A 23637-nucleotide genomic window follows, 5' to 3' on the forward strand; every position below is an offset into this window, starting at 1 on the left:
ATGTCCCTGGTGATTGGTGGAACGATCCGACATGTCCCTGGTGATTGGTGGAACGCCTCGATATGTCCCTGGTGATTGGTGGAACGATCCGACATGTCCCTGGTGATTGTGGAACGCCTCGATATGTCCTGGTGATTGGTGGAACGCCTCGATATGTCCCTGGTGATTGGTAGAACGCCTCGATATGTCCCTGGTGATTGGTGGAACGATCCGACATGTCCTGGTGATTGGTGGAACGATCCGACATGTCCCTGATGATTGGTGAACGCCTCGATATGTTTCTGGTGATTGGTGGAGCGCCTCGATATGTCCCTGGTGATTGGTGGACCGCTTCGACATGTCAGCGTTGATTGGTTGGGCTCCCTGGAGATACTCCAGATTCCCATTTTTTATGTTTTCTCAAATTAAGCTTAAGGTGAACCGGCTAATCTATACAGCTGACACCTAAGCTAATCTAAGCTAACCTAACGTAACCAAACCTAAGCTAACCTAACCAAACGTAAGCTAACCTAACGTAACCTAACCTAACCAAACCTAAGCTAACCTAACCTAAAGTAAGCTAACCTAACCTAACCAAACCTAAGCTAACCTAACCTAACCAACGTAAATAGATTATGGTTTAGTTAGTCAGTCATCAGTCATCAGTCAGTCAATCAAACAATCAGTAAATCAGTCAGTTGGTCAGACAATCAATCAGTCAGTCAGTTAATCAGTTAGTCAGTCAGTCAGTCAATCAGTCAGTCAATCAGTCAGTCAATCAATCAGTCAATCAGTCAATCAATCAGTCAATCAGTCAGTCAGTCAGTCAATCAATCAGTCGGTCAGTCAATCAGTCATTCAATCAATTCAATCAGTCAGTCAGTCAGTCAATCAGTCGGTCAGTCAATCAGTCAATCAATCAGTCAATCAGTCATTCAATCAATTTATCAGTCAATCAGCCGGTCAGTCAGTCAGTCAATCATTTGATCAGTCAATCATTCCAGTCAGTCAATCAATCAATCCCCAGTTAGTCAGTCAATCAATCAGTCAGTCAATCAATCAATCAGTCAGTCAGTCAATCAATCAGTCAGTCAGTCAATCAGCCGGTCAGTCAGTCAGTCAATCAATCAATCAACCAGTCAGTCAGTCAGTCAATCAATCAGTCAGTCAGTCAATCAGCCGGTCAGTCAGTCAGTCAATCAATCAATCAACCAGTCAATCAATCAATCAGTCATCAGTCAATCAGCCGGTCAGTCAGTCAATCAATCAATCAATCAATCAATCAGTCAGTCAATCAATCAGTCAGTCAATCAATCAATCAACAGTCAGTCAGTCAATCAATCAGTCAGTCAATCAGCCGGTCAGTCAGTCAGTCAATCAATCAATCAACCAGTCAGTCAGTCAATCAATCAGACAGTCAATCAATCAATCAGTCAGTCAGGCAATCAATCAGTCAGTCAGTCAATCAGCCGGTCAGTCAGTCAGTCAATCATTCAGTCAGTCAATCATTCAGTCAGTCAATCAATCAATCAACCAGTCAGTCAGTCAATTAATCAATCAACCAGTCAGTCAGTCAATCATTCAGTCAGTCAATCAATCAGTCAGTCAATCAATCATCAATCAGTCAGTCAGTCAATCAGTCAGTCAATCAGTCAGTCAGTCACTCCAATCAATCATTCAGTCAGTCAATCAGTCAATCAATCAATCAGTCAGTCAATCACAGTTAGTCAGTCAGTCAGTCAGTCGGTCAGTCAATCAGTCACTCAATCAATTTATCAGTCAGTCAGTCAATCAATCAGTCAATCAGTCAGTCGGTCATTTGTCAATCAGTCAGTCAGTCAGTCAGTCAGTCAATCAGTCAGTCAGTCAGTCAATCAATCAGTCAATCAGTTAGTCAGTCAGTCAGTCAGTCACTCACTCACTCCTCACTCAGCTGTCATTCAGTCAGTCAATCAGTCAGTCAGTCAGTCAATCAATCAATCAGTCAAATAAGCTGTATTAACCTCAACATAGTTACATCAGCTTAGTGTGTCAAATATCAGTGTTAAACTATAGCCGTGCGTTGCTGTGTTATATTGAAGCTTAAAGAAGTGTGTGTGTGTGTGTGTGTAGAGAGAAATCAGAGAAGAGGTGAGTTTAACACACACACACACACAACAACCACACACACACACACACACACACACACACACACACTGACATCATAGGATAGTGTATGGGAATGATATGTGGGGGGGAGGGTATGGAAGGGGGAGAGGGTGGAGGGAGAGTGTGTATAGGGGTGGGGGAGAGAATGGAGGCTAGTGGGAGGAGAATAGAGAGGGAAGATGGAGGGTAGGATGAAAGGGTGGAAGGAAGGGAGGAGGATGGATGGGGTTGGTAAGAGGAGAGGGAGGATGGAGGTGGTTGCCATAGTGACGTCCAGTTAGCCAGCCAGCCAGCAGATGGTAGGGTTGTGTCCCACTTTGACATCGTCATGTTCTTTAGGATGCTCTATTCCTTAAGGTGGCACAGTGCCCTAATGACTCATACGATGTTCCAGTGCCACTTGGGATGTTGTAGTGCCACTTGAGACGGTACAGTGCCACTTGGGATGTTATAATGTCACTTGAGGCGATACAGTGCCACTTGGATGTTATAATGTCACTTGAGGCGGTACAGTGCCATTGGGGATGTTGTAATGTCACTTGAGGCGATACAGTGTCACTTGGAATGTTATAATGTCACTTGAGGCGGGTACAGTGCCACTTGGGATGTTATAATGCCACTTGAGGCGGTACAGTGCCACTTGGGATGTTATAATGCCACTTGAGGGGCGTACAGTGCCACTTGGGATGTTATAATGCCACTTAGGGCGTTATGGTGCCCTTTTCGAGCAAAATATTCAAGAGGACCTCATTATCCCATATTAGAATCTCAGTCAAAAACATTTTATTCTCAAATCAACTTACAACGACAGAAAGAAAGCAGGTTAGGTTAGGTTAGGTTAGGTTAGGTTAGGTTAGGTTAGGTTAGGTGAGGTAGGGTAGGGTAGGGTAGGGTAGGGTAGGGTAGGGCAGGGTAGGTAGGTGGTACGAACTTAAGTCAATTGTAATGGAAAGTGAGACATGGGCACAGCGGAAACAGCACCTCATTTAAAATTCATGGGACGGGAACGCTGAAAGGGGCGAAGTCTTGTGTGTGGAGTTAAAGATGTGCGTAATTTAAAATATTTAGTCACACACACACACACACACACACACCTTACAGATCTTCGTGGAGATAGAAACAGAAAGATTGACAGAGAGAGAGAGAGAGAGAGAGAGAGAGATCAGCTCAGTCAGTATTATGGAATGCAAATGAATGAGTCTGGAGACTTACAAGGGAGATCAACGAGAGAGAGAGAGGGAGGGAATCGTTTCCAATGTACAGTCGCCTGCACTTATACCTGGTACAGTGGCTGACGCATTTTATAAGATGGGGCAACTGTGGAATCCTTATCTAACATCCTTAGTCTGGCTAATATTGCGAGGCTCCTTAGGGCAATTCAGGGAGTTTTAATACTATGTAAACAAACAGTTATTTGCCACATCTCTACAAACGCACCAGACACTGTACCAGGTTTAAGTAGTTATTTATTTTTATTTTTTCCTTTCCTCGACGTGTTGTGTGTCTTGTAATAGCCGTGATGGAGGTGGACGCCACCTCTCTCCATTTCATATGAGGGAAAGATAATTTGATTTTGAGGAACACACACACACACACACACACCACACACACACACACACACACACATACACACACACACACACAAACAATTCCTCCAGGATTGGTGTTTGCGTCTTCTTAGTTCATCAGGGGAGGGATGGGGGGGTAGGAAGGAGGAGGGAAAAAGATGGGGAGGGAGGGAGGTGTTTAGCTGCTTATGTTTGTTTGTTTGTCTGATAATTAATTAAATTTATAAAGATTTTCTTTGTTATATTTTGACTGTTACATAAATACTGTATTTGTCGTTTGTTTGCACAAACACATTAAATAAATTTACTTGTTTGTGTGTGTGTGTGTGTGTGTGTGTGTGTGTGTGTGTGTGTGTGTGTGTGTGTGTGTGTGTGTGTTGTGTGTGTGTGTGTGTGTTGTGTGTGTGTGTGTGTGTGTGCTCCTCAGATGGCAATAAACCACAAAACTGATAAACCACAAGATAAAACCACAATAAACCACAAATAAAACCACAATAAACCACAAATAAACCTGAATACCACAATAAACCACAAATAAAAACCACAATAAACCACAAATAAAACCACACCTAATAACCACAAATAAAAACCACAAATAAAACCCCAATAAAACCAAATCAAATGGAATACAAATAAAACCACAATAAACCACAAATAAAAACCCACAATAAACCACAAATAAAAAACCCATAAATAAACCACAAAAATAAAACCCCTTAGGATCCTAAGGCTATCAATTGGGTCGGTGAGGCACTTGGATAAACACGTGTTAAAAAACTCTGACACAAAACCTGGAAGAGAAGAATGGAAGGAAAAAATATACCGGTTGAAAGTTTGGCTGTAGGGGGAATTTTAGTCTGGATTTTCTTTTTGTAACCTATATTTATCTATCTGTCTGTCTGTCTGTCTGTCTGTCTGTCTGTCTGTCTGTCTGTCTGTCATGATCTGTCTGTTTGTCTGTCTTGTCTTGTCGATTTAACTGAAGAGGATGTTAGACGCTCAGGAAGGAAATTGGTGTGGGAGGTGAGATGTTGAAGGGAGGTGTTGAAGGGAGAGTGTTGAAGGGAGAGTGTTGAAGGGAGAGAGTGTTGAAGGGAGAGAGTGTTGAAGGGAGAGAGTGTTGAAAGGGAGGTGATGACAGTGATAGTCTCCATACCACCTGTGTGATGACGTCATGGGTGAAGTTGACGTCACATAACACTGTCGGAATGAATAATACGACCTGACATCTGTGTGGAGAACTCTCGTGTGTTGTGTTGTTCTACAGGAAACACTTTGACATTCGCAACTCAAGATGTATTCCTCCGCCAGAGTGGTATTGAGGGATGGAGTAAGTAGTTCCTCTTTTCGTATATAAACACTGTAACTCTCGTGACACAGCTATAAGACGATGGGTTAGGTTACTGTGTTGTGATGTTTGCTCCTGATGATGATGATGATGATGATGATGGTGGTGGTGATGATGGTGGTGGTGATGATGGTGATGATGGTGGTGTGTGGTGATGATGATGATGATGATGAGGTGATGATGGTGGTGGTGGTGATGGTGATGATGGTGGCGGTGATGGTGGTGATGATGGTGGTGATGTGGTGGTGGTGATGATGATGGTGATGATGGTGATGATGATGGTGATGATGGTGGTGGTGGTGATGATGATGGTGATGATGATGATTGATGATGATGATGATGGTGGTGATGGTGGTGGTGATGATGGTGGTGATGATGGTGGTGATGATGGTGTGATGATGGTGGTGGTGGTGGTGGTGATGGTTGGTTGGTGGTTGGTGGTGGTGGTGGTTGGTGGTGGTGGTGGGTGATGATGGTGGTGGTGGTGGTGATGATGGTGGTGATGGTGATGATGAGTGGTGATGGTGATGATGGTGGTGGTGATGGTGATGGTGGTGGTGGTGTGGTGATGATGGTGGTGATGATGATGATGGTGGTGGTGATGATGATGATGGTGGTGGTGATGATGGTGATGGTGGTGGTGATGATGGTGATGATGGTGGTGGTGGTGGTGATGGTGGTGGTGATGATGATGGTGGTGGTGATGATGGTGGTGGTGATGATGGTGATGATGGTGGTGGTGGTGGTGGTTGGTGGTGATGGTTGGTGGTGGTGATGATGGTGGGTGGGTGATGATGGTGGTGGTGGGTGGTGGTTGATGATGGTGGTTGATGATGGTGGTGATGTGGTGGTGGTGATGATGATGATGATGATGATGATGATGATGATGATGCCTGGGTGTAAGTGTTTGGACTGATCTTTTCTAAGGTGGGGGTGAGAAGTGTGTTGATGTGTCTGAACCTTTAAGATGATGGTGAGGGCGAGGTGGGAGGAGGAGGAGGAGGTGAGGAAGAAGAAGAGGAATAGGAGTAGGAGAAGAGAGAGAAAGTGTAAAGAGGATGGGGTCTAAAAAGAAGAAGAAGAAGAAAGAAGAAAAAGACAAAGAAGTGAAGATAATGGTGACTCTTCCATGACCTAAAAAATAAAAAAATGCTTCAGATCCCATCACTCACCTGGCCTCCTCCTCCTCTCACCTGGTCAACCTCCTCCTCCTCTCACCTGGTCAACAACCTCCTCCTCTCACCTGGTCAACAACCTCCTCCTCCTCTCACCTGGTCAACCTCCTCCTCCTCTCACCTGGTCAACCTCCTCCTCCTCCTACCTGGTCAACCTCCTCCTCCTCTCACCTGGTCAACCTCCTCTTCCTCACCTGGTCAACCTCCTCCTCCTCACCTGGTCACCCTCCTCTTCCTCTCCTGGTCAACCTCCTCCTCCTCTCACCTGGTCAACCTCCTCCTCCTCTCCACCTGGTCAACCTCCTCCTCCTCTCACCTGGTCGCCTCTCTCCTCTCACCTGGTCAACAACCTCCTCCTCTCACCTGGTCAACCTCCTCCTCCTCTCACCTGGTCAACAACCTCCTCCTCCTCACCTGGTCAACCTCCTCCTCCTCTCACCTGGTCAGCCTCCTCCTCCTCCTCTCACCTGGTCAACCTCCTCCTCCTCTCACCTGGTCAACCTCCTCCTCCTCTCACCTGGTCAACCTCCTCCTCCTCTCACCTGGTCAACCTCCTCCTCCCTCCACCTGGTCAACCTCCTCCTCCTCTCCTGGTCAACCTCCTCCCTCTCCCTGGTCAACCTCCTCCTCCCTCTCACCTGGTTAACCTCCTCCTCTCACCTGGTCAACCTCCTCCTCCTCTCACCTGGTCAACCTCCTCCTCCTCTCCTGGTCAGCCTCCTCCTCCTCTCACCTGGTCAACAGCCTCCTCTTCCTCTCACCTGGTCAACCTCCTCCTCTCACCTGAGCCTCCACGGACCTGGAGGTTGGGTTCAGGTGATGATGACTCGGACGTCCTGTGGGGTGGGGTACTGCTGAGATACCTTGCTGCTGGACGATGGTTTTACTGATAAGATTAGGGCTATGGCTGACGTCCTGGTGTGTGTGTGTGTGTGTGTGTGTGTGTGTGTGTGTAATGCCATGTGGACAAAGATTACAGGAGGAGACGGCATCAAAGACACACACACACACACACACACACACACACACACACACACACAATCTCCTTTATCAGCATATAGATTAATAACTCATATCTTTACGGATCAGTAAACGCTCACTATAATCTCACGTGTATTTATATTTAATTATTACTTCCACCTGTTTCATTAATTATCATACCTGAGTCATATACAGGTAATTCTTGTTTGGGAGGTTTGATCGATAACTTATTAATTATGGTAAATGGGGCCCTTTGTACTGTCTGGTTAAAACCTCAGTGATATTGACTTTAGTTCTTTGATGTCATTCTCCTTATAAACTTCTAACTAATTTGCATACGTCAGGGTGACTTTGTTATTGTCAAGCATTATTTTGGCGTGTGTGTGTCATTTGGATATTTAGTTTGGTTATTTTTTTGTGAGTTGGGTTGGGTTGGCTTGGCTTAGGTTGGGTTGGCTTGGCTTGGCAGGTTAGGTTGGGTTGGCTTAGGTTAGGTTAGGTTGGGTTGGGTTGGGTTAGGTTGGCTTGGCTTGAGTTGGGTTGGCTTGGCTTGTGGGTTAGGTTGGGTTGGCTTAGGTTGAGGTTAGGTTGGGTTGGGTTGGGTTAGGTTGGCTTGGCTTGGCTTGGCTTGGGAGTTGGGTTGGGTTGGGTTTAGGTTAGGTTGAGCTTGGGTTGGGTTAGGTTGGTTGGCTTGTGTGTGGTGTGTGTGTGTGTGTGTGTGTGTGTGTGTGTGTGTGTGTGTGTGTGTGTGTGTGTTAGATCTTGATAAACTAACAACCATGTTCTTATTTGTTTTGTTTTTTTTTCTCCTGGTAGTGTGTGTTTACTCCTGGTCACGGCTGGGTGCAGGGGCGGCTACAAGTGCAGTGTAGAACAGTTATTACGTCAGGAACAAGACCTAATGGTACACATGTTGAAGTTAAGTCTCTCTCTCTCTCTCTCTCTCTCTCTCTCTCTCTCTCTCTCTCTCTCTCTCTCTCTTGCATGTTCACCTGTCATCGTTAATTCCATAAAATAATCCTCCAATTGATTAGAGCCTGCAATAACCTGCTCTCTCCCCTTCCCCTCTAATTATATAACTATTTTATTAATTACTGATATAATCAAGTGATAATAATCCCCCTCCTCCATTTATATATATATTTATTTATGTATCAATACCTGGAGGATCACTTAGTACATGTGAGGTGCTGAGGTCTTCTGGGAAACACTTGGCTTTAGAGTCATGAGTCAGGAGGTGAAAGAAGATTATTATGGACTGAAGACGACTGATGAAACTGAAATACTACAGTAGGCGTAGAAATAATCTGGGCTCATCTAGATCGCTTCATCTTTTCTTTTTAATCTTTGTTTTGCTCCCTTGGTTTGTTAGACCTTTGTATTAATATTAGTTTATTTATATAGTGCTGCTTATTATACTTTTTATTATTATTATTATTATTATTGTATTGTATTATTGTATTTTATTCTCTCTATTAATGTTTTATGTGTATATTGGGGCAGGAGATGGTTCAATTACTTTCTTCCTGGCTGATTTAAACCAACTGTGTTCTTGGAATTCTTCATTATCTATAATATTCATCGATTTGGTAAGTTTCTGTGTTGAGTTTAGTCAGATTATCTTTCCTCCGCTATTTATACCCCTGAGAGCTAGCGACATGTGCTGGAGTCGCTAGTGTCGTTGTCTCAAGTCCGCTCGTCTTTAGCGTGTGTTGGATGACTCGGAGAATGTCGTTGTTGTTGGAATATAATGTTGTTTTCTAACGACGCACGATACACCTGATGTTATTCACTTTTATTAGGTGTAATTCTTGTTATTTCTTCATAGTGTAGGCTAAAGTTGGTGCAATAACAATAATAACAACAGTCTTATCTCACAGGTTTTCCCCATCTTATTTTATTTCTTTACGTCACTATAGATTTTCTCACAATTCTCAGGTTATTTAATATTTACCTGGGAGGCCCAGGTCTTTTAATCCACTACTTAAGGTGATTATAATTTGGGGGCCAGGTATAAGAACTCAAGGACAAGGCTTAAGTGTGTGTGTGTGTGTGTGTGTGTGTGTGTGTGTGTGTGTGTGTGTGTGTGTGTGTGTGTGTGTGGGGGTCATTTGTGTTTTTATTATTTATTTATATTATTTTTATCGTGTAATTCCTGTTTTCTTTAAGATCTTTGAGCCCACCCACACCACTCACCATCTCCTATCCCCACTCCTACATCACCCTCCACCATCACCCACCTCCACCATCACCCTCCCCATCACCCACCTCACCCATCACCTCCACCATCCACCCACTCCACCATCACCCACTCCACCATCACCCACCTCACCATCACCCACCTCCACCATCACCCTCCACCATCACCCACCTCCACCATCCCCCACCATCCCTCACCATCCCTCCTATCACCCTCCCACCATCACCCACCTCTATCCACCCTATCCTGTCCACCCACCTCCCTCACCCTCCCACCCACCACCTCCCACCATCACCCACCTCCACCATCACCCACTCATCACCCTCCTATCACCCACCTCCCATCACCCTCCACCATTACCCACCCACCTGCCCACTCCTCTCACCTCCATCACCCACTCCCACCATCACCCCTCCACCATCACCCATACTCACCATCACCCACCTCCACCATACCCTCCTATCCTCCACCATCATCCACTCCCACCATCACCTCCACCACCACCCTCCACCATCACCCTCCCACCATCACCTCCACCATCACCCACCTCCCCATAACCCTCCACCATCACCCCTCCCATCCATACCTCCCTACCATATACTCAACATCACCCTCCACCATCACCCTCCCCATCTTACTCACCATAACCCACTCTACATCACCCATACTCCACCCTCTTCCCTCTGCACTCCTCCATCCCCCACCTCCACCATCACCCACCTCCACCATCACCCTCCCCATCACCCACCTCCACCATCATCCCTCCACCATCACCCTCCCCTATAACCCTCCACCATCACCCCTCCCCATCCCCACCTCCAACATCACCCTCCTACCCACCTCCACCATCACCCACACACAGACTTATTAATCCGTCTGAATGGACAACATAAATATCTTTCCTCAGGTCACACACACACACACACACACACACACACACACCAACATCAGGCAAAGGAAAATGTGAATAGATGAAACTAACCAATTCCTGTAAATAGAAACTCAATGTTATTACGTCGCCATTGACTGTAAACAACCTCATCTTGTCGAGGCTTCACCGGTTGGCCAATCAGGTTCATATTTCCTCAGGCTTGCCAATCAGGTTCATATTTCCCTGAGCTTTAGCCAATCAGGTTCATGTTGACGCCACTAATCAGGGATAGAGTTTTTACCTATGATTTTTTGCAGAATTTGGACACATATCGTCAGTTGAGTGGAGCTATTTTTCGGTCTCCATGTCACCAGGAAAACAATAATTATCAGGATGTTTTTTTTTGGGGTGGATTTGACTCTTGTTTTGAGTTAGTTTTGGTCTTTTATTTAGATTGATAGGAAGATGAATTTAAAAACAGGAATTTTTGAAATTTTAGGGGCATATATTGTTTATGGTGTTGTAGTTTAATTAGTTTTGTTTATTTAAGAGAATTTGTCCTCATTTGTGTCTGTCCTATACTTCCTTCCTTCCTTCTTCTCCTTCCTTCCTTCCTTTTCTTCCTTCCTTCACACATCCCTCCTCTCCTCTATCCTTCCATCCCTCTTCACGTTCCTCTACTTTCCTCCTTTCCCTCCTCTCTGCTCCCCCCTCTACCTGCATTTCAGGCCTCCTCTCGCTGTCCTAGAGAGAGGAGGGAGAGAGAGAGACTAAAATAAAATACCAGATGGAACCAACAGCAACAAATTTAAAATCCAAGGTATAACAATATTTTTCCCCTGGTCTTCCTTTATGGTTCAAGTGTCGTAACAGGTTAATGGGAAGTGTAGAGGCCTACTTGTGTCGCCTGGCTGACCCCTAATATCACCTGGGGGAGGAGGAGAGGTGAGTGTGGGGGGAGGAGGGAGGAGGGAGGGAGGAGAGGGAGAGAGGAGGGAGGAATGACTCAACAATATCCCAAGCCTTACTCAATGGTACTATAGGATAATTGAAACTGGCCTTTATTGTACTAGTCATTTATACATACATACATACATACATACAGACATACATACATACATACTTAAATACGTTCTTCCATACATACATACATACATACATACTTAAATACGTTCTTCCATACATACATACATACATACATACATATAAATACGTTCTTACATACATACATACATACATACATACATACATACATACATACATACATACATACATACAACATAAATTATGTGGATAACAGTTCCTAAGACTAAACCGTTTCTCTTTCAAGTCGTTCTGAATTTTTTTAAATAATAATAATTAAACTGTTAGTAACTGGTTTAACTGTATACAAAATGTGGAAGATGGGGTTAAACGGTGTCCTTCCCAAATGACTGTATATATACGAGTGTATTAACCGGCATTGACTGGAGTAAGTGTAAGATAACAGAGACTCCACTGGTATATAACTGGGTGAAACTGTAAGAGAAACTGTAACTAACTGGTTCTTCTTCTTGACAGTGGCGTGGGAGGTAAACAGGACAGTCAGAACCCCACCTACAGATGCTGTATGTGTGTCGAGGCTTGCCCTAAGTTGCTTCGGGTGTGAAAACGATGAACCCTGCAGCCCACTACAACTGGCCCTTCAGGTAGGTGTTGACTGTCTCCTCCTGCAGGTATAGGTGTTCACTGTCCTCTCCTTCAGGTATAGATGTTCACTGTCTCCTCCTTCAGGTATACATGTTCACTGTCTCCTCCTTCAGGTATAGATGTTCACTGTCTCCTCCTTCAGGTATACATGTTCACTGTCTCCTCCTTCAGGTATAGATGTTCACTGTCTCCTCCTTCAGGTATACATGTTCACTGTCTCCTCCTTCAGGTATAGATGTTCCTGTCTCCTCCTTCAGGTATACATGTCACTGTCTCCTCCTTCAGGTATAGATGTTCACTGTCTCTCTCCTTCAGGTATAGATGTTTACTGTCTCCTCCTTCAGGTATAGATGTTCACTGTCTCCTCCTTCAGTATAGATGTTCACTGTCCTCTCCTTCAGGTATAGATGTTCACTGCCTCCCCTCTTACGTCCACCAGCACTTCAAGGAGGTTTAATGTGTTTTGTAAGTGATGCTTCTTCAGGTAGTACGGTCCTATCTGAGTGGTTGGCTCATCGTGCAAGTCTCGATATTTTTATAAAACTACAAAAATAAAACCTAATTGTCCTTACGTAATAAACAATTCAAAAGAGTTTAATCGCTTGAAAATCATATCTGAGTGTTATTTAGTAGTTGAATGCCTTAAATTCCATATTAATCACATCCTTTAGTTACTGTGAGTAGGCCCTCTGGATGGTGCCTTGGAGTTAATTAATTAGTCGTCAGGTAAGTAGAGGCCAGGTAAATGTTCTTTTCATTCATTTATTTATTTTTTTGCTTTCGTCAGTGATTCTCTCTGCCGTGTGTACCGTGTTAAGTGATCCTTCAGGGAATAAGCCAACACATGAATTATTATGTATTAATATTATTATTATTATTTTTTTTGAAACTGTTTAATATTAAGTGATGTTTCTGAAAGTTTACATGTTAGTAGCCTGTAGTTAGGGTTTTCTTAAACACCAGTGCCTCTCCTCCCTCCCCTTTTAACACCCTCCTTTAATCTTTCCCTCTCGTACGTCTACTCCTCCTTCCTCACTTCCTTATTCTTTCCTTCCCTCTCCTCCCCATCCTTCTCTCCTTCCTCCACCTCCCCTATCCCCCCACCCTCCCCTACCTTCTCACCAACTTCCGGGTATTAATCAATTCCGATCGGTAAGTATACGCCATCATTTCCTTTGTCCACCCCCTTCCCCTTCCTTCCCCCTTGTATATACTGTAAATAATATATCTCCTATATGAAACAATATACCTATAGCCCCGTCAGGTTAGGGTTTATACAGTAAGCGGGTCTTGACTGCACTCTGTGTGTTGTCGTCGACTTGGGGTTCCTATATGGAGGAGATTTTCTGCGTAATTGTTGATATAGGATTAGGGGGGAAGGGAAGGAGTGGGGGAAGGGAAAGGGAGGAGTGGGGAAAGGTAAGGGAGGTGGGGAAAAAGGAGGAGGGTGGGGAAGGGGGAAGGAGGATTGGGGAAGGGAGGAGAGAGAGAAGACATTTTGTTGGCTGTGTAGGGAGGAAAGGGTGGGAGGGGGAAGGAAGGAGAGTGAGAAAGGTAGAGTTGGTGAGGAGAAATAAAGAGAGGTGATGGAACAAGTGGATAGTCATGGGAGGGAGGAAGGAGAGTGTGATGAAGGGAATGGGAGAGGAATGTAGAGGAGAAAATATAAGATGGAGAGAGGAGAGAAGAGGATGCGGAAGGGAGGGAAGAGGATACAGGAGGGAAGGGAGGATGCAGGAGGAGAGGAGAAGATGGGATGGAGAAGAGGGGTGAGGCGTGCGTGAGGGAGAAAGAGGGAGATGGGAAGGATAGGGGGAGTGAGAGAGAGAAGTGGAGAGTCCAACAAAGTCCAGGGGGCACGGGTCCTGGAAGCAGCCCTCCCACGAGACGTATCTCAGAGCCCCTTGTGCCGCCTCCGTAATCCCTCAGATTTAGGGATGACTCTGAGGATTAGCTGACGGGGAAGCGGTGGGGAGGGGGGTGGAAGGAGAGAGGGAGGGAGGAGAGGGGAGGGAGGTTGGGAAGGAGGAAGGAAGGAAGGAAAGGAGTAAAAAGACGTGGTTGAAGTAGAGTTGAGAGAGAGGATAGAGGAGAGAGCAAAGGGTGAATTGCTTTGGGTGAGAAAATTAGGGAAGAGGAGAACAAAGGAGAGAGAGAGGAGAAGGAGTTGTGAAAGGAGGAAGAAGAGGATGAAAGGTAGACAGGAAAAGAGGAAAATGATGAGAATTTATGTAGTGTATAATATATAATAATAATAATAATAATAATAATAATAATAATAATAATAAATTAATAATAATAATAATAATATAATAATAATAATAATATAATATTAATAATAATAATAATAATAATAATAAACTTCCTAAAACTTTCATTATGAAAACAGCGTCAGTGAAGCTCATGCAAAACTCTTCTTCATTAATGAACTGGGGACCGGTGGTAGAAGCGGTACAGTTCTTGCCTCACAAGCGAGATGTCACAGGTTCGATTCCGGGCGGTGAGTTGTTTGGACTTACTTCTAGCCCCATTAGTCCTGTTCACCTAGCAGTAAAGTGGAATTTCAGTCAGGTGAGAAGTTGAATTAGTATTCAGGGAGTTATTGGACTTCAATAGCTGTGACATAAACCACTGACTCTTCGAGCTTCTGCACTTTAACTCATGAGTCATAAAGAGCAGCATGAGACAGCATGCTTCCCTGTTGGGCGCTGTAAACACTTCTGCACTTCACCTTACAGGGATGTAAGGTGCCCAATAAAAATAAATAAATGAGGAACTGTCAGCCTAAGTGTGGGCTGGTGTGGTGTGGTGTTAGAGTACTGTAGGCTGGGTGTGGTGTTGGGGTACTGTAGGCTGGGTGTGGTGTAGGGGTACTGTAGGCTGGGTGTGGTGTGGGGTACTGTGGGCTGGGTGTGGTGTGGGGGTACTGTGGGCTGGGTGTGGTGTTGGGGTACTGTGGGCTGGGTGTGGTGTTGGGGTACTGTGGGTGGGTGTGGTGTGGGTACTGTGGGCTGGGTGTGGTGTGGGGTGCTGTGGGCTGGGTGTGGTGTGGGGGTGCTGTGGGCTGGGTGTGTGTGGGGTGCTGTGGGCTGGGTGTGGTGTGGGGTGCTGTGGGCTGGGTGTGGTGTTGGGGTGCTGTGGGCTGGGTGTGTGTGGGGTGCTGGGCTGGGTGTGGTGTGGGGGTGCTGTGGGCTGGGTGTGGTGTGGGGTACTGTGGGCTGGGTGTGGTGTGGGGGTGCTGTGGGCTGGGTGTGTGTGGGGGTACTGTGGGCTGGGTGTGGTGTGGGGGTGCTGTGGGCTGGGTGTGGTGTGGGGAATTGCTGTGGGCTGGGTGTGGTGTGGGGTACTGTGGGCTGGGTGTGGTGTGGGGGTACTGTGGAGGGCTGGGGTGTGGTGTGGGGGGTGCTGTGGGCTGGGTGTGGTGTGGGGTGCTGTGGGCTGGGTGTGGTGTGGGGTGCTGTGGGCTGGGTGTGGTGTGGGGTGCTGTGGGTGTGGTGTGGGGTGCTGTGGGCTGGGTGTGGTGTGGGGTGCTGTGGGCTGGGTGTGGTGTGGGAAGCTGTGGGCTGGGTGTGGTTTGGGGTATGCTGTGGGCTGGGTGTGGTGTGGGGGTGCTGGGCTGGGTGTGGTGTGGGGTACTGTGGGCTGGGTGTGGTGTGGGGTGCTGTGGGCTGGTGTGGTGTGGGGTGTATGTGGGTGTGGTGTGTAGGGGTGCTGTGGGCTGGGTGTGGTGTGAGGGGTACTGTGGGCTGGGTGTGGTGTGGGGTGCACTGTGGGCTGGGTGTGGTGTGGGGTGCTGTGGGCTGGGTGTGGTGTGGGGTTGCTGTGGGCTGGTGTGGTGTGGGGTGCTGGGCTGGGTGTGGTGTGGGGGGTGCTGTGGGCTGGGTGTGGTGTGGGGTGCTGTGGGCTGGGTGTGGTGTGGGGTGCTGTGGGCTGGGTGGTGTGGGGTGCTGTGGGCTGGGTGTGGTGTGGGGGTGCTGTGGGCTGGGTGTGTGTGGTGTGCAGGGTGCTGTGGGCTGGGTGTGGTGTGGGGTTGCTGTGGGCTGGGTGTGGTGTGGGGTGCTGTGGGCTGGGTGTGGTGTAGGGATACTGTAGGCTGGGTGTGGTGTTAGAGTTTTTTTTTTTGTGTATGTATAATTGAAATTATATCTTTGTGTTTTATTTAATAATGTTAAAATAAAAAAATAATGTTCTAATCCATTTGTTTCTACGTAATGTGAACTTAGTCTGTTTTATTGTTGGTGGAGTAGTGGGATTGTTTAGTTCTTTTGTTTATTTTCAGTTCTCTCTCTCTTCTCTCTCTCTCTCTCTCTCTCTCTTTCAACTGAACCACTAACCACTACCTACCTCCTACAGGCTGGCGCTCCTCACCATCTCCTCGCTGTGTGTGGTGTTCACCTTCGTGCTGATGGGTCTGGTGTACCACTACCGTAGCGTCAAGGTGTTCCGTCTCGCCTCCCCGACCTTCCTCTGCATCTGTCTCATCGGCTGTGCTATCATGTACCTTGAGGTGGGTCTTGCTGTCTGGAGCGGTTGGCTGTGTATCTGACTGTCTGTTTGGCTGGCTGGCTGGGCGGGAGGTATACCATGGAAGTCAGTTAGTGTTCCTTGGGCATTGTGTGTGTGTGTGTGTGTGTGTGTGTGTGGTCATGTCTTGTGTGCGTGTGATCATGTCTCCTGTGTGCTTGTGATCATGTCTTGTGTGTGCGTGTGATCATGTCTCTTGTGTGCTTGTGATCGTGTCTGCACTGTATGTATATTCATAATTAGTCATCGAGCAATGGGTCAATATCGTACACCATGTGACTGTGTGAGGCTATGTTGTGTATAGTAGAAGGTCTTTATAACACACACACACAACAACTCACTCACTCAGGTAATTACGCCCGCTCACTAAACTATCCTCTGTAGCCTCTTAATGACCTCATTTGATACATGAAGCAGTTTAGGCATCTGTTGAGGGAAATGAGGAGGCGAGGTCTTGGACACCTCACCTTCCTCACCCTCACCTTCCCTCTACCCTCACCTCCCTCCTCCTCACCTCCCTCACCCTATGTAGACCTCCTCATTCGGATGTGTTGCGTGTGTGCTTTTGTTTTCCCTGTTTTGTTTTTGTTTTTTTTTTCAACTTTTTTTTCGTCAAGGAAGTTATAAAGATGGAATAGACGTAAGTATTATTGTTTTTTAAAGTCTCTGGTGTGTGTGTGTAATAATAATAATAAACAGTTTTATTAATAGAGTGCAGCCGGTGGCTGAAAATATTGAACACACATTTGATTTAGACACAATGATATAATATGCATTGAATACATTTACAGGGCTTACAGTTACATAAATCAGGAGTTGTTTATTATTTTAACAATAGATGGGATGGTGCTTTTCTTATATCTATCGGTGGGCTCTTATGGGTGAATTTTGTTGTAGTGGCGGACTGCGCGAGGTGGGTGGGGGGCTGCAGGTGGCGAGGGTGGTGCAGTAGTCCACGGCCAAACCTTTCAGTGCTTGGTGGTGGAGGTCACTGAGGGATGGCTTCCAGGGTGGAGAGAGCGTTGGGTAGCCGGGTATTCTGCGCCGAGCATGATTCTGGGGCCTTTTCTCTACCTTCTCTAGCTGACGTTGTTGGGTGGAGTTGAAGATGACAGGGCTGGTGACGCATACGGTGCGTGTGTGTGTGTGTGTGTGTGTGTGTGTGTGTGTGTGTGTGTGTGTGTGTGTGTGTGTGTGTGTGTGTGCAAGACACAAAGCTACACTGAAAACTATTTGTCTGGCAACTCTATACATTTGCTGTGGAATGACAAAACTATAGTGTTATTATCGCGACCAGACAGGCAGACAGAGCGACAGACAGACAGACAGACAGAAAGGTTAATCAAATTAGACAGACATTCAGACAGGTAGGAATTAGCTGAAAAATCCTCTGATGAACAGTGCTGGATGGCAGGACAATTATTATACTATATGTGGGTGACATTTAGTGAATTACTTTGATGTGTTCTTAACTCTGGGTGGTGGTGCTAATTACAGGTGTGGTGGTGGTGTTGCAGGTGTGGTGGTGGTGTTACAGGTGTGGTGGTGGTGGTGTTAGTTACAGGTGTGGCGGTGGTGGTGTTAGTTACAGGTGTGGTGGTGGTGTTAGTTACAGGTGTTGTGGTGGTGGTGTTAGTTACAGGTGTGGTGGTGGTGTTAGTTACAGGTGTGTGTTTATACCTACCTCCTCCCTCACCACCATCACCATCCTCATCACCACCATCATCACCGTTCAGATGGGTATAGCTACGGCCCTGAAGCACATCTGTTGCTATACACCCGTGAATAGGTCTGACCAAATTACTCAACTGCCACTAAACTCCGTCCCTAACTACCGTCCCCATGCCCCAGCCTCCCAGCCCCAGCCCCAGCCCCTAGGACCATAGTATGTACCTGGGGACCTCAGGTACGTGCTTTCCTTCAGGGTCCTCAGAAATCCTTTCGGTGGCTGGTGGATTCTGCACTTGACTCGTGTCCCTAAAGGTAACTGGTTCCTCTGGTGTAGCCCCAGTTTCACCCAACTGTAAATGGGTACATAATATAGTAAAGTAATGGCGGTAGACTATAGTTGCTAACCTAACCTAACCTAACCTCCGTGTGTACCTAGAGTTAATATAACAATGTTTACCTTTATCCAGTGTGACGTCAAGACTAAAAAAAAACACGTTCACATTCACTTAGGTTAGGTTAGGTTAGGTTAGGTTTGGTTAGGTTAGGTTTGGTTAGGTTAGGTTAGGTTATGTTATGTTAGGTTAGGTTAGGTTAGGTTAGGATTGACAGTGATCGTAGATAATAAAGGTATCGTAAATTGATCGTTCACAATATAACAGACACACAGTTATATACTGTATACGAGCCATACTTCAGTCTCCCTTGACCGTGTAGTGTAGTTGTCCTGTTAACCAAAGTGACGATAACATATGGCAAATATCTGGTATCGTCTGTGTTGCCTCTACCGTGATGAGTTGGGGGAGGAGGAGGTAGAGAGGGGGTGGTGAGGGAGAAGGTGAGGGAGATGGGGTGGTGAGGGTGGGGAGGGGTGGGGGAGGGTGAGGGGTGTGAGGGAGAGGGGGTGAGAGGAGGGGTGGTGGAGGAGAGGGGGTGGGGAGAGGGAGGTGTTAGGGGTGGGGAGGGGGGTGGTGAGGGAGAGGGGTGGTGGAGGGAGAGAGGGGTGGGTGGGAGGGGTGAGGGAGAGGGGTGGTGGGAGGGGAGAGGGGTGGTGGGAGAGAGAGAGGGGTGGTGAGGGTGGGGAGGGGGGTGGTGGGGAGGGGAGAGGGGAGGTGAGGGAGGGGTGGGTGGGAGGGAGAGGGGTGGGGAGGGGAGGGGGGTGGGGAGGGGAGAGGGGTGTGAGGTGGTGGGAGGGGAGATGGGGTGTGAGGGGAGAGGGGGGTGGGGAGAGAGGTGGTGGGAGGGGAGAGAGGGGTGGGGAGGGGAGAGGGGTGGTGGGAGGGAGAGAGGGGTGGGGAGGAGAGGGGTTGGTGAGGGGAGAGGGGTGGTGGGAGGAGAGTGGGGTGGGGTGAGGGTGAGGGGGTGGTGGAGGGGAGAGGGGAGGAGGGAGAGGGGGGGTGGTGGGGAGGGAGAGGGGGGTGGAGGGGAGAGAGGTGGGGAGGGTGAGGGGGGTGGGTGAGGGGAGAGGGGTGGTGGAGGGGAGAGAGGGGTGGGTGAGGGGTGAGGGGTGGTGAGGAGAGGGGGTGGTGGAGGGAGAGGGGTGGAGGGGAGAGAGGTGGTGAGGTGAGGGTGGTGGGAGGAGAGGGGAGGAGGGAGAGGGGGGTGGGAGGGAGAGAGGGGTGGGGAGGGGTGGGGAGGGGGTGGTGAGGGAGAGGGGTGGGTGAGGGGAGAGGGGGGAGGTGGGGAGGGAGAGAGGGGTGGTGGGAGGGGTGGGGAGGGGGTGGTGGAGGGAGGGGGGAGGTGAGGGAGAGGGGGGGAGAGGGGAGAGGGGTTGGTGAGGGAGAGGGGGTGGGAGGGAGAGGGGGTGAGGGGAGAGAGGGGTGGTGGGAGGGAGAAGGGGGTGAGGGGAGAGGGGGGTGGGGAGGGTGAGGGGTGGGGAGGTGAGGGTGAGGGGGAGGGGAGGGAGAGGGGTTGGTGAGGGAGAGGGTTAGAGGGTGAGGGGGTGGTGAGGGGAGAGGGGAGGTGAGGGGAGAGGGGGTGGTGAGGGAGAGGGTGGTGAGGGAGAGGGGTGGTGAGGGTGAGGGGGTGGTGGAGGAGAGGGGGGAGGTGAGGGAGAGGGGTGAGGGGTGAGGGGGTGGGTGAGGGGAGAGGGGTGGGAGGGTGAGGGGGGGTGAGGGAGAGGGGTGGGTGAGGGGTGAGGGGTGGTGGAGGGGAGAGGGGGAGGTGAGGGAGAGGGTTGGTGAGGTGAGGGGGTGGTGGGAGGGAGAGAGGGGTGGTGAGGTGTGGGGATGGTGAGGGAGAGGGGGAGGAGGGGAGAGGGGTAGGGAGGGAGAGGGGGGGAGGTGAGGGAGAGGGGGTGGTGAGGGGAGAGAGGGGTTGGGAGGAGAGAGGTGGTGAGGGAAAGGGGTGGGAGGGTGAGGGGTGGTGGAGGGTGAGGGGTGGTGAGGGGTGAGGGGGTGGTGGGAGGTGAGGGGGTGAGAGAGGGGTGGTGAGGGAGAGGGGGGTGGTGAGGGGGAGGTGGTGAGGGGAGAGGGGTGGAGGGAGAGAGGGTGAGGGGAGGGTTGGTGAGGGAAAGGAGGTGTGAGGGAGAGGAGGAGGATGGTCAGGGAGAGAGAAAGATGGAGGAGGACGATGAAGGAAGAGAGGGAAAGAATGAGAGCTTGAGGTATAAAACTTCACCAACTAGGTAAAAGTTTTCTACACGGGAACTTTATAGCGTAGAGGTTGAATATCAATAATACACGAACGACTGAACCTTTTGTTGTTGTTGGCGTTCTTGTACCGTGAATCCGTCTACTTAGATTTTATTTTACTGACAGCCATGAGACCACCCGAGCTACTTAACACGAACGACTGAACTTATTGTTGTTGTTATTTGCGTTCTTGTACCGTGAATCCGTCACTTAGATTTTATTTTACTGACAGCTGGCGAGACGACCTGAGCTACTTCACACGAACGACTAAACATATTGTTGTTGTTATTTGCGTTCTTGTACCGTGAATCCGTCTACTTAGATTTTATTTTACTGACAGCCATGAGACCACCCGAGCTACTTAACACGAACGACTGAACTTATTGTTGTTGTTGTTATGCGTTCTTGTACCGTGAATCCGTCTACCTAAATTTTGTTTCACTTATTGACTGCATTGACTTCTCCCTAGATACTTAAATTAATTGATTGGTGGATATTTTGAGTGTTTTTTATATTAATTATTAACTTTCCCGTTACTTCCACTTACTTTTCCATCCTCTTTACTCACTTTCCTTGTCACCTTCACTTTACCGTCACTTTCACTGGTCACTTTCTCCTACAGATGGCTGCCGTTTCTCGGTCACTTGCACTCACTTTCCATCCTGTCACTTTCCCTGTCACTTTTACTCACTTTCCCGTCACTTTCACTCACTATCCCTGTCACTTACACTCACTTTCCCTGTCACTTTTACTCACTTTCACTCACTTTCCATCCTGTCACTTTCACTCACTTTTCCTGTTACTTTCCCGTCACTTTCACTGGTCACTTTCTCTCCTACAGATGGCTGCCATTTTCCCTGTGCTGGACATGTACTCTTGTGTGGCAACCAAGTGGACCAGACACCTAGGGTTCTGCATCACCTTCTCTTCCTTACTCATGAAGACCTGGAGGTGAGTACTGTTGATTACTGTTTATTCATCAAGACCCGTTGAGTACTGTTTATTCATCGAGATCTGTTGAGTACTGTTTATTCATCAAGAACCGGATTGAGTACCATATTTAACAAAACCCAAAGTTGAGTACGTAATCCAAACCCAACTTAACCTTACATAACCAACCAAGATTAAGCTTTCGTAACCTAACCAAATCTGTGGTGGTGGGTGGCAGGTGGTGGTGGTGGTGGCAGCTCGTCATGACACTGGTGAAGGAATATACTAAAGACTAATGGAAACCGATGACATATTTCAAGAATTTGTGTGTGTGTGTGTGTGTGTGTGTGTGTGTGTGTGTGTGTGTTTTGACTGAAAAAAGTTGAAAAATGAGAGAAAATTATATTGGATTCAGTACGAGTAAAATGTTATTAACTGGTGGTGGTCAGGGGGAGTGGTGGTGGTGGTGGTGGTGGTAGTGATGGTGGTAGTAGTAGTAGCAGTGATGGTGGTAGTAGTAGTAGTAGTAGTGATGGTGGTAGTAGTAGTAGTAGCAGTGATGGTGGTAGTAGACCGAGTACGTAGCGGGAAAGGTGAATGAGTGGGTTAGTGAAATCCAAGCTCTGTCTGAGATTGCTAACACAGAGCCACATGCGGCTTTTGCAGCATTCACCCTTGGAGTCAAGCATCGTTGGAACTACCTGATGCGTACTATCCCTGATATCGGACTCCTCCTCCACCCTCTGGAAGAAGCTATCAGTGTCAAGTTCATTCCCAAATTAGTGAAACACACTCACTTAACCCCAGCAGAAAGAGCACTTCTTGCACTTCCATCAAGACTGGGAGGGATGGGACTAACCAATCCAGAGGAGTTTGCAGCCACCGAACATCAAAATTCACTTCAGCTCACGGCAGCCCTCACGGACCACATAATAGCCCAGAACGCAACAGAAGAGGTCGAGACCAGTGAACTAAACGAGATTCGTAGGTCCATTACGACAGATCGACAGCACTGCCAAAATGATAAGTTGCAGCAACTGTTGCTGCAGGTTCCAGAAAATTTGAAAAAAAAGGTAGCTATAGTGCAGGAAATGGGCGCCTCGAACTGGTTAACTACGTTACCGATAAGGGCAAATGGTTTCAGTCTTAACAAACAAGAATTTACAGATGCCATTGCTCTAAGGTACGGTCGGCCAGTAGAAGGTTTGCCCTCCCAATGCGTGTGTGGCTCTTCCTATGATGGCGATCACGCCATGGTGTGCTAGAAGGGGGGCTTCATATGCATGAGGCATGACGAGGTAAGGGACCTCACCGCAAATATGTTGAAGGAAATCTGCCGGGATGTCATGGTAGAACCGACCCTCCTTCCATTGGATGGTGAGATCTTCCAACACAGGACTTCAAACACATCTAACGAAGCCCGTATGGACGTCAGTGCTCGAGGATTCTGGACGCTGGGACAGCGAGCTTTCTTCGACATCAGGATTTTTTATCCCATGGCCGTATGTCACCGTAACCTAGCTCTCGATGCTGCACATAGGAGGAACGAGAACGACAAGAGAAGGGCATATGGGGAGAGAATTCAAAACGTTGATCAAGGCAGCTTCACTCCTCTAGTGTTCACAACCTCTGGTGGGATGGGACCAAGCGCAAGATGTTTCTACGCCAGACTCACGGAGTTGATCTCCGAACAGAAGCAGCAGCCCAGAAGTTATGTTACAGCCTGGATGAGATGTCGACTGTCTTTCTCTCTCCTTCGGTCGGCTTTGCTCTGCCTCAGGGGAACGAGAGCTTCTGCCCCAACTCCGACAACTGCTGCAGATATTGACTATGAGGCTACTGTCACTGAATGCCCCATAGATCTGCGGCTTAACTAATTTAACACAGTTAGGATAGCTACTTATCTATTAGGATATTTAATAT

At 47.8% G+C, this 23637-nt stretch overlaps 1 protein-coding gene across 1 annotated transcript in view; it reads left to right on the forward strand.

The window, feature by feature from the left end:
• Positions 1-23637, forward strand: part of LOC121855952 (probable G-protein coupled receptor CG31760) — a 76919-nt gene that overhangs the window by 44087 nt on the left and 9195 nt on the right. Inside the window, 4 exon segments of the mRNA XM_042351171.1 lie at positions 8016-8103; positions 11901-11958; positions 16313-16466; positions 21626-21735. Coding sequence (XP_042207105.1) covers positions 8016-8103; positions 11901-11958; positions 16313-16466; positions 21626-21735 — 410 coding nt within the window.

This window comes from Homarus americanus, unplaced genomic scaffold, assembly GCF_018991925.1.
Source record: "Homarus americanus isolate GMGI-L3 unplaced genomic scaffold, GMGI_Hamer_2.0 scaffold19117, whole genome shotgun sequence".
Taxonomy (NCBI): Eukaryota; Metazoa; Arthropoda; class Malacostraca; order Decapoda; family Nephropidae; genus Homarus; species Homarus americanus.